The sequence below is a fragment of the Hirundo rustica genome, chromosome 5 (assembly GCF_015227805.2).
Source record: "Hirundo rustica isolate bHirRus1 chromosome 5, bHirRus1.pri.v3, whole genome shotgun sequence".
NCBI classification, from domain to species: Eukaryota; Metazoa; Chordata; class Aves; order Passeriformes; family Hirundinidae; genus Hirundo; species Hirundo rustica.
Window position 1 is genome coordinate 40,495,955 of NC_053454.1, and position 11,137 is coordinate 40,507,091.

At 41.6% G+C, this 11,137-nt stretch overlaps 1 protein-coding gene across 22 annotated transcripts in view; it reads left to right on the forward strand.

The window, feature by feature from the left end:
• FHIP1A (FHF complex subunit HOOK interacting protein 1A) overlaps positions 1 to 7,593 on the forward strand; it is a 79,604-nt gene extending 72,011 nt beyond the window's left edge. For 17 of the 22 annotated variants that reach the window (XM_040065610.2, XM_040065599.2, XM_040065596.2 and 14 more), the window contains 3 exons: positions 1,678 to 1,856; positions 2,146 to 2,284; positions 6,327 to 7,531. In XM_040065610.2, the coding sequence (XP_039921544.1) occupies positions 1,678 to 1,856; positions 2,146 to 2,284; positions 6,327 to 6,577 (569 nt within the window). In that variant the 3' untranslated portion in view covers positions 6,578 to 7,531. Of the gene's footprint in view, positions 1 to 1,677; positions 1,857 to 2,145; positions 2,285 to 6,326 lie in introns of all 22 variants that reach the window. The other 5 variants (XM_040065594.1, XM_040065605.1, XM_058420791.1 and 2 more) reach the window with 1 other exon arrangement.
• Positions 7,594 to 11,137: the final 3,544 nt, after the last annotated feature.

The window sequence follows — 11,137 nt, forward strand, 5'->3', positions numbered from 1 at the left end:
TCACCTTTTTTTTAAAAAAAAAATATGTATTTGGGAACCTCTCTTGCAGTGGTAAGCAGCAGTTGTTACAGGCACCTAGCTTCAGCTTCCCCTACTGAGCTTTGAAGTGTTACCTAGAGAAGAGAAACAGTGACACATCTTGAGCTCCTTCTGCCAACCCTTTTGATACAGTAGGGCTCCCCACAGGAGTTTGGGAGGATGTCGCCATGAACAGGATAGGTTATGTTGGGACAGAAGAAACTGTATCTCAGCAAAGGCGTTTGGGGGCGCCCAGCTGGGTGTCGTGGTGGTGGTTGAAAGGCAGCAGCCACAGAAAGCCTTGTCAACACTGGCCCTCCCACCTTTCCTCCTGTGAGCAGAGCTGTGCCAGCCTTAGCCCGGAGAGATGAGTCTGGAAGGAGTGCGTGCTTTGTGCTCACATTGCTCTAAAGCATGACAGATTCCAGCCTTTGGTGGAGCTCTGTTTAGTGGAATGGCAGCAGGGGCACTCCTCATTTGATCCTTCCTGTTGCCCTGGTCCAGAAGTGCCTTAGCCTCTGCACATTGAGCTGGGCTGCACTGTGCCCAGCCAGCTTGGATGGCAGTCATGTGCAGCCTGTGGGGAGCTGGAATGGTGTTGGATTATGGCCACCTGCTTGACCCTAGAAATGCCCATGGCATGCATCTTTAGCCAGGTTTGAGGGTTGGATATTCAAAGATAGCAGTGCTTATCATTCAGGGATTCTTCTGTGTAGTTTTCCTAGCTCTTATGCAGCTGGAATAGTGTGGTGGGACTGTGGGTGGGACAAGGGACACTTCTAAGACTTCACTTGTGACTAGAGCCCTTGCATTGGCTGCCTCAAGCATCTCCCCAGCTGTGTGGTCTAACAGGGTAGTAGTATTTGGATGAAATCATTCTCAGCCTTGCAAAGGTTTCTTCAGCTTGAGCACGAAGGGTTTATGTACTTCATGGTAAATGCTTCTGTATTTCAGTGGCTGTCCTTCAGCATGAATACACAAACTAAAGCTATTACTTATTGGTGACATTTATATGATAATGCTTATGTATACCAGCAATTATGCTTATAAATCGATTTTTAATGTCTTCCCTGCTTTGTGTGACTGATTGGTGTAGTGGAGATGCCTTTTCTTGTGATGGGAACTATCACAGCTTGATTTTTATATTTAGAATAGGCATTTTCATATTTTCTTTAGAACACCAGTTTTATGACAGGACAAGAAAGCTAGTGATAATTCACTTTGCTTAGTCCTTACGTAGAAATAATGCACAGGAAGAGTAAAAACAGCAGATTCTAAGAACAGTTTGCATTAAAACTAGTAGTATCCTTCCAATTTATTAAAGAGGAATAGAGTGGTAGACTCTAATGTCCTAGGCTAAATCCTTATTGGCACATGCAAGTGGAATAGTCACGCGTGTTAAATATGCCATTAATGTAAACTGATTGGCTAGGTAGCAAATGTGCTGCTAAACACAAAAGCTTTCAACATCTCTGTTAAGTCTACTTTCTCTGTTCAACTGCAGTTTGGGTTTTCTCCCTGCTGCCTTTAATTAGTGTGTGGGAGGGCTAATTGGGTTGGTTATGATGATCAAAATTCCCTTTAAATGCCTTTTTCCTGGATCTTATGGTTTTCCTTCTGTGAAAACAAAAGCATTGATTCCTTCTTATTTTCTTGCAGGACCATTCATCAGTGTTGTGTTGTCAAAGCTGGAGAATATGCTGGAGAATTCCTTGCATGTAAATTTGCTGCTTATTGGGATTATTACTCAGCTGGCAAGTTACCCACAGCCGCTTCTTCGCTCCTTTCTGCTTAACACCAACATGGTGTTTCAGCCTAGTGTGCGCTCACTCTATCAGGTATTTACCACAGGTGTTAGCCATGCCTGCTGGAGCAGTGTCTTTAGTGTCTCCTTAAACCTTACATTAGCTCATTTTTGTTGCACATGGAGCTTTCCTACCTGTCTCAAAGCTTCTTGTTTCATTTCCATGTTTTAATTACATTTGTGCAAATAACTGGAAACTCTCTATGACCACAGCTTTCATCAGAACTCTTATTTTAGTGCAGGTAGAGAAAGCCTGAATATTCAGTCTGTGGCTGCACTGGCAGCAAGGGAGAAATAACTAATTGTTAGTGTTGTTTTGGCAGGTGCTGGCATCTGTGAAAAATAAGATTGAACATTTTGCTTCCATTGAAAAAGACTTCCCAGGTCTTCTCCTGGAGGCGCAACAGTACTTGCTTTTTCGTGTGGACATGTCTGATGCTGCAGAAGAATTGCTCACCAAAGGTAAATGGTAACTGTGCTCAGAGGAGGGCTGGGTGGAATGATTTACCAGTTACCCCTGTCCTTTCTCCAGATGATTAAAAGGTGTAATGTGTTGTGAATGTCATTAGCCGGCTGTATCCTTCTGACTCTAAAGTGATGATGCTCAGTAGACCACAGTGTATGGGTCTATTTGGATATTCTTTGCTGTTAAGAAGTTTTTATTTGGTCTATAAAACGTCTGTTTAAAGAAGTAGCAAAATCAGTTCTTGGCTCGCTGTCAGTAAACAAACTCACTTTGAAAGCATGAAGTGAGGTGGCATATGTGCATGATTTCATTTTATTTTTAGCCTGACCTTCAGCTAGTCATTGGTTCTTTTTTGATATATGTTAGAGAGGACAGAATTCCAGGATGAATTGGTTTCTGCAACAATTGAATAAGGTTTGGTATCATGGTTTGGGCTACCACTGAAGGAGATAAGATATTGAAAGTTTTCTGGCTAGTATATTTCTTGTATGACAAACAAAGCAAAACACACAGAAAAAACCAAAAGGTGTGTGTCTAAGAGCAGTGGGGAGATAGACAGGTATCATCCCACCAAGTCAGCTTTGCAGAGGACTCTGCAACATCTGCTGCCCCTCAAGCACCGTGCACACTGCACCTGCCTTTACAGTTACCTGTACTTACTTGTGCCGCTGTGGGGCAAGCTAGTAAAAATATACAAAACAGAGTCTTAGCTGCCAAATAAGAACCTTCCAGACGCAGGCAGGCAATGGCTAGAGCTGAAGCCCTGCCCTGAGGACGTGCTTGTTCTCAGCTTGCTGCTGAGTGGGCCAATGTTGGATGCAGGCTTCTCTTAAAAGCCAGTCTGCCACACGATTGGAGTGTGTCAAATTTGGTGAGTCACGAAGAGCTGACTCTGCAAGAGGGTTCAAGAGAGGCTGCATTTACAGGTGTGTGCTTACTCATCTTTGGGAGTCATTAATAATCACCCACTCTGCCCACACTTCTGTGAAATGTCGATGTGTTTCTTGGATTTCCAGAGGTGTGGAAATCAGGACTATTTATGTATCATTTTAATTGTGTTTTCATTTTTCAAGGTTCTGGAGAATAATCTACCTAGTTTCTAGTCAGCATAGTATGTGTTTCTAAGGTTTGCAGTGCATCTAGTCTGTAAAATTAAGATCTTTCTAAGGCTACTTTCTGAAGAATTGGTCTGTGTAAGCTGCCTGCTGTAAAAGAGCTGTGTGCTGCACATGTCAGTAGCGTCTTAGGCTCTGCATTTTGGTGCCATAGAATAGAAAGCCTTGCAATTAGATGGCATTGTAGCTAGCATGTGGGAGATGAGATTAGGAGGCAACATTCAGAGTCCATTTATTCCTCAGGTGCTGGCAATTAGAACTTTTGCATAATTCATTCCCAGTGGCATTTATTTATACTTCCTATTTTACTTCAGTTTTCTTCTGTGGGCTTCAGAATTTGCCGTGTTGACTCATGCTGGTCATTATTTAGGAATTTGAAACAAGGCTGCTTAGTCACCCTGTTAGTGCATTTTCTTCTACAGTGGCAACTGCTGCAAAGAAGGCTTCTCTTGACGAGTAAGTGGAGAGTAAGCAAATGTCTGGATAGGTGCAGACTTGGCTCCCTACAGGACTAGTGATGCGTGTCATCAAACTGTAATCCTGGGGGAGAGTTGGCTCAGTAGCCCACCAACCAGTTCATTATATTGATTAAGAAGTGCAAGGTAGGAGCTGTTGCAATAATGATAAATGGAAAAAAACCCAAAACCAGCAAAAACCCCAAACCAAACAACAAATTAGGAACTCCCCATGGATTTCTTTGCGTTAGCTTGAACATCACCTCTGACTGTCAGACATACTGGTTGCTCTCTGAGGGATTTTTCCCCTAACAGAAGTGCTGAGTAAACCTGAGTGTTCTCTGCGGGTCTGAGCATAGCCAGCCTCCTACAGCATTCACGTATGAAAACCTGAAGCTAGAGTTAGTGAGGAAGAAAAATATAAAACCAAAACATTATAGAGCATTTTCTCTCTCTTTACAGGGTGGTCTCTGAAGGTGTTTGAACAGAAATGGTACAAGTTGTTCTTTTTTGTTCACAGGAGTGTGTGGTTTCTTCCACAGCAGCTTGGGCTCTGGTTACACATCTAGAGCTGTCACAATGTAGTTCCATGTGCAAGCTGCCCCTCTTTCAGGGTGTTGGTAACAATCTTCAGAGTACTCATTTGCTCAATTTTCAGTTGTATGACTTAGATTGCATCCTGTCCCTAGAGAGAAGTGAACAATCCTAATCAAGGAAAAAAATCCAAACCTCTAGTTCCTAGACCAGCTTTGTGTGGTTTTCTGGTATTTTTGGGGTTTTTTTCCAAACAAGCAGTTGAATCTAAACCAAAATTATTTTTAGAAATGTATCAATTTTGGTTCTTTTTAGAAGGAAGAGTATAAACAAAAGCAAAGCTTTGACAGTATACTGGCACTCTGGTTATATTGCCTAAACTATTTAAAAAACTTAAAATATTAATTATGAAACATTTTGACATTAGAAAATCTGAAAAAAAATCTTCAGGGGAAGCTTAAAACTTTATCTTGTCATTGTAATCTATAATTTAAGTTGTTTTTCCTCCCACAGTCAGATTTTCCCACAGAATAGAAATTCCTGTACTCTTTCTCTAGTAGGCAGAAATTCATAGCATAACAACATGAATGATTGATAAGTCTGGAGTCGGAAAGGTGTTTTAAACTCAAGAAAAGTATGAATCTGTTAAATGATTGAGATGAAATTTTTCTTTTTTTCAAGTGTTTGGAAGAGTAGAATAATTCCACAGTGCCCTGGGTGAAGTACAGGCAAAGAACAAAAGTGCAGAGCTGTTGAACAGAGGGATTGCTGTGTAGCATCGAGTGAGGCCTTCATCTGCAGCTCCCCCCGTTCGCTGCTTGGAGAGGTTTCAGAGCAAGGCTGGTGTCACTTGAGACTGCTACGCTAGCATAAATTGTGTGCATTGTAAGGGAAACCCCTTCTGAAGGCAGCAATGCAGTGTTGGGCTTGTCTGCAGTATGTGAGTTAACATAACAGCCCTTTTATTTCTTTTTAATGATTTACTTGTACATCTCAGGAGAACGTCCCACTTGTAAGTTAGACAGGATTTTATGTGTCTCTGCTGTTGGCCTCAGTGATTGTAGCAGTGCCTTCTATCTTGTAGCAGTGAGTTCTACGGGTTAATTTTTCTTTGTGAGTATTTCCATCAGCATTAAATTTTGTCACCTTTTTAGTTTCACTAAATTAATTATCATCTAATTAAAGGGCAGTTCTGCTTCAGGTTGAAACAAGGAGCAGTTGATTGAAATTTAAGTGCTGGTGCCACTGTATTTCCATACATTCTGATACTTGAGCTCTGATCCTCTGAACTCCGGCAGCAGAGATCATATAGCAGAACACACAGTGGCCTAAACTTGCTCTCTTTTTAATGGTTAGTTGCTTTACAGGGAAGTAACTGTAGTTAGTGGGGTGAATAGCTGCAGAAAAATTCAGTTTTTAAATTTTTTTCCCCTTAGTTTCTAACTTGCTTCAAACTCATGTGGTGATGTGATAGCTTGGCCTGGAACCCATTGACATAGTGATTCACAAGGAGAGTATAGAGACAGAGAAGTAAAATCGAAACAAGTTTGATCTGGGGGAGGGATAGAGCACAGTATTGTTGAAATGGAGACAACCACGCTGGCTCTAGACTGCTAGATATTATCTGCTGTTTCAGAAGGTAAATCCCTATTACTCTTTCTCTTGGCTTCTCTTCTGCCTACATATTTCTCTCATCAGAGCTGAACTGAATGATACATAACCTGGGGAAAGATGGGTAATAAAAAATGCAATAGAACCAGGCCACATAGAACTTTAAAGTGCTGGATTAGTGAAGTGTCTCCCTGCACGATCGGGGTACTGCAAATTACAGCTCTGAACACAATCCTTATAAGCTGGGTTTGGACACTGTACAAATACTCTGTGTGCCTAATATACAGAGTGTTTTCTTTCTTTCCTCTCCCTCTCCTCCTTAGGTAATGACCAGCACAGCAGCAACACGGGGAAAGGAAGGAATCTTCCCGAAGCTTACCCGGCTGTAGTGCAGCCTTTCCTGGGACAGAAAGTCAAGAAAGGCCTGGCTCATCCCAGCCTTCCTGCGCACGTGAGGAACGCCGTACTTGCAGCTGCCCTTTTCCCAGAGTTCCTGAAGGAGCTGGCAGCTCTAGCCCAGGAACATTCCATTTTATGTTACAAAATACTGGGGGATTTTGAAGATTATTATTAGTGGGTTTTTAAAATATGGTTTAAAAAAGCTTTTGGAGTTTAAACAGATTGTTAATGCAAAGCTGCTTTCAAAAGAAGGTTGTAGTTCGATATTTCCTGAGAATACTTGATTTGGAGGGTGAAGGAGGAGGCAAAATATTATTCTACTTAGGCCTTATAATGTCCCTCTGTACTACATAACTTATTTGAGATTTCTGATACTGCTCTTAATGCAGCTTCCTTCTTCATCCCTTCCTCTTTGCAGAGCCACCCTTCTTCAGTGTCACTGATTCCTGTTGAATTTCTGCAGTAGATACTTGTTGGCTGGCTAAGAGATACAAACATGTTAGCTTTTTCTGTTCCAGAAATACTCTTCTGGATAACTTGTTAGGAGACAAGTTTGCTTGTAAAAACATTGCCCCATGGGAAAAGTTCACAGTATAAAAAGACATGCAGAATATGCACAAAACCCCTTTATGTGTAGAGCTGTGCTTCTTGATGTCATTGTCCTCTTTGCCTCTTCCCTTGCTCCACCCTGAAGCCAGGTTCTTACCAATCCACATCCAAACCCCCCTTTTTAACTGCTGGCTCAGGTTTTCTGAATTCAAGTGATCTTATGTGTAATCAGCCCCTGAGGAGCTGGAAGCAGGTGCTGGGCCCTACACATACCATATTGCCTTATGTCGCAGACAGATCTGCAGCTATCAGCTGTTGGGCTTTGAAGTCCAGTGGAGTGTGTAAGTGGATGTGGATTGCAGACTGCCTGGAATTTTCCTTGCGGTTCCTCGGCATTCCTTGAGAACTCTTGCATTGCTACCTAAGCCCACGAGTATGCCTTACTTAGTAAGATTTGCACAAAGTACAAAACGTTTCTATGCAAGCTGTTAGTAGTGTCTAGTTTATTTGTATGCTTGTTTTAATAAGATAAAGAAAGATGCTCAGTATCTTTCTGTAGAGTTAAATGGACAGCAGGCTGTTTTTGTCTTTATTTGTCTTTTTTTTTTTAATTATTAAATGAAAAAGATTTGCTTGCTCATGAAAGGTGTATTGCTTTATTGTTAATTTATTTTGGTTAAAGGAAAGTTAAGTACTGTTTGTTTACTTTTAATTTAGGTGTTGACTTTTCCTAATATTGCACTTCTGGGATGGTGAGGGGAGGACCAGGCTATTCACCAGCTGCAGAAAAGGAAGGAGTAATGGGGAAAACTGTCTGCTGGTGACTAACTGCTTGAGAAAATTCTCTTCTGTGAGTAATGGGCTTCATTAGAAGAACCCAAACATGATGAATTGGTGCCTCACCACTGCATTTTGTCTTATCTTAGCTGCATAATTGTGCTTCCAGTGTGCTGTAGTTGGCTACATAAAAAGGGGCTTAGTTCAAGAAAGCCATAAACCCTTTTGTCCAGGATACAAAGTAAGTGACTCCAAAAAATGTGAAGAAACAGAAATCAGAAATAACACTTGCACACATTAGTTCTCCTGCTCATTGTAATTCTATAATGTGGAATTCCAATTAATCACATCCTGATTTTGAAACATATTTTCTCAGAGATTTCAAGGGGAAAAAAGTTTAAAAAACAAAAACCAGAGATACTCCAGAACAGTCTAATTAATTGCAGGCCAGATTCCTCAGGAGTGTGCAGTGCAGTTTAAGCTCCTCAATCCTTTAGATGGTTCTGAAATGTTGTGCCTTTAATCTACAAGGTATAGATTAAAGTGTCTGTATTCATTGTGTCAGCCTGCTGTAGGCTATTCCAAGAAAAAAACCAAAGTCTACCTCCAACAAAATCACCTCCAGAACTTCTCTGGATCTGTCTTTACTTGTTTGCCGCACCGTCTTCACTTCCATGATGGCTGGGGGTCCTTTTGCTTCCTAGCTGACTCTCTCTGGTTTGCTTTCATTTGTGACTTTAGTTTTTCAGGTGCCACTGTATCACCATTTTATAAATCACCTACTGACCTCCACATGGCCCTCTTTCACCTCACCAGCTTTCTTGGAAGCTGAAGCCAAAGCTGTGGAGTTTTTCCTTAAGTATTAGTTATCCAGGTTGAAGATGGCTCTTTCAGTTCCCCCCACCCCAGCATTGTTGTTGTAAATGGGTAATGAGATTGATTGATTTCTTATTTTAATTTTTTGTTTTAAACTTGTCCTAGGGCACTGTGGGTCCTTTCCCCACCCACCCCCGTTTCTGCTGCCTTCCATGCTGTACTCAAAGGCCTGGCCTGAGGGGGTTCAGTGTGTGTGTTGGAAGTGTTTTAGCATTATGGTTGTAGGGTCAGTGTTTGCTCTGCTTCTCACCTCTTCTGCAAGAACTGCATGTGAGCAAGAGGAAAGTATGATCAGCTGACTTCTAATGGTTCAGAAACAAGTGCTAAAATGCAGAAGCAATCTAATCTTTTTTTTTTTTTTTTTTTTTTTTTTTGAGGACTTTAAAAAAAGGAATTAGTAAGATTATTTCACTTTTTTAAAAATAAAGAACTGTGCAGACCAGCGCTCAAGGCAGTAAATTACTACCTGAACACTCCCTTCCTTTGTTTGTATTCTAAACTAAGAATCCTTATTTGCTGGATAGAAGGGATTTCTGCCAAGATTATTAATTTTAACTGGTGTTTTCAACAAAATCACTGCAGTTTCATCCCAGTAGGTCTGTAGGATTTAAAATCCTACGTGAGGATTTTAAAATGTGGACTGCTCATAAAAACATCTGTAAATTTGAGGAAGGAGAGAATTTTCCTCATAAGTTTTAGCAGAGCTTATGTTCTAGCATCCAGAAGGACAAAGTCAGCCTTTGAAATCTGGAGTTGTGTGGAAGGCTTCTTGCTAAAAGGTCAGAGCTGCATTTGTGCATGGTGTCCCCTCACAACCGGGAAATGTCTGTCAGCTCCCCAAAAGGAAGAGGTGGATGAGTGCAGTGACCCTGGCTTAGAATGGAAAAATGTAGATCATAGGTGTACCTTTGCATTGCTTGGTTTCTGAGTGGGATCGGACCTGCAGCTGTTACTCAGATGTAATAGCAGTATAATGTCTGGCAGCCAGCACAAAAAACTATTGGTGGGAATTACTTCTTCCTGCCTTCAAAATGCAGAACCTGTGATGTAGCTTGAAAATGCTGATCTTTTCAGATGAATCACATCTGTGTTCATAAGCTCCTCAGCCAAATGCTTCTGTAATAAGCTTTTTCCCTACAGTTACATAATGTGTTATCCTGTCTCTCACCAATGATACATCCTTTCCCCAAAACACCCTGTGCCTGTGGTCCTGCCTGTAGGTCCCTGGAGGACAACAGCCTTATGCTGCTCTTTCCAAGAACAAAGAAGTGCTTCATGGTCTGATTTTCCCCACGCTCAGGTGGTTGTGTGAATGGAGCAGTGTCTCTTTGGTACATTGGCTCAGCGTCAGTCCCAAATGAAGTGCCTTGGCAGATCTATTCCAAAGACTGTAGGTGGTGGCTCAGTGATACCAAAGTGAATTTCCAGTCTCCTGCTAGATGTTTCAAACTGTGAATGCCACATTTCCAATTATGTAGCCTGGGAGTGTGTTTTTAAGCTGTTCTGCTATAGCAAGGAAACTTTCCAGCATTTTCAACCAGCTTGCTTGTGTGTGTGTATGTGTTTTTGGTTCGGTTTTTGTTTATTTTGGTTCTTGCAACCTACCTATAAAGTGAGCACTTTGTCTTCAAAATTTGTAGCCATTCTCTTTTACCTTTGGCCATTTTTGGTTGCTTTCTGGGTTAGTCTCAGTAAACATACACATGGCTTGTATTAATTGGACTAAAGCACACAGCAGTTTCATTCATGCTTATGCTGATCTTTGGACACATATAGTCAGGTGCAGTTCATGTGTTGCTGACTGTGCTTACTACTTTTGTTATTGTATTCTAGACATTTTTTTAAAATTAGATCTTTTTCATATGTGCCCTAAAGAATACTATGCCATTTCGAGTGAGATCGAATTGTTGGAGTTTTGAGTGTGAAAAATGCATCATCCTTTTTTTGTCCTGGTAACTTCTGACCCTGGTTTGGAAGAACAGAAATGAGAACTTCTGTTTTCAGCTGTATTCTGCAGAGATGAGAAAAGTCTAGTATCAAGCACGGACAGTCCCTCCCACCAGCAGGCTCAGGTACTTGCTTCCAAACATCTAGTTCATAAATTACTTGTTTCCTCTTTCTTTGAGGTTTGTCACTTTGCAAAAAGTCTGATTTCGGTGATGTCATGCTGTGGTACAGAGCACTTGCCTTTCAGGCGTGATTTGGTATTTTTAGTAAGACTGGTAAATTTCCTAGGATGGGAGGAGACAAAGTGTGATTGAGGCAGACGTTGGACATCAGCAAGGGGCCGTGCCTTGGAATGGGAGCTGGACTGGATGGACAGGAAGCCCGAGCAGCATTCCTGCCACCAGCACCGCTCTTTGGCGCGTGCACAGAGCCCAGGTGGTCTGTTCAGTCCTTCAGAGAAAAACGTTTGCAAACAAACTTGCAGCATCGTGCGGAGTCCAAGGGTTTAAGTTCAAGAGGTTAAGTTCTATTTACCAAGAGAAGCTCACCATCCAGCACAGAATGTACACACTCACTACCCTTTTGT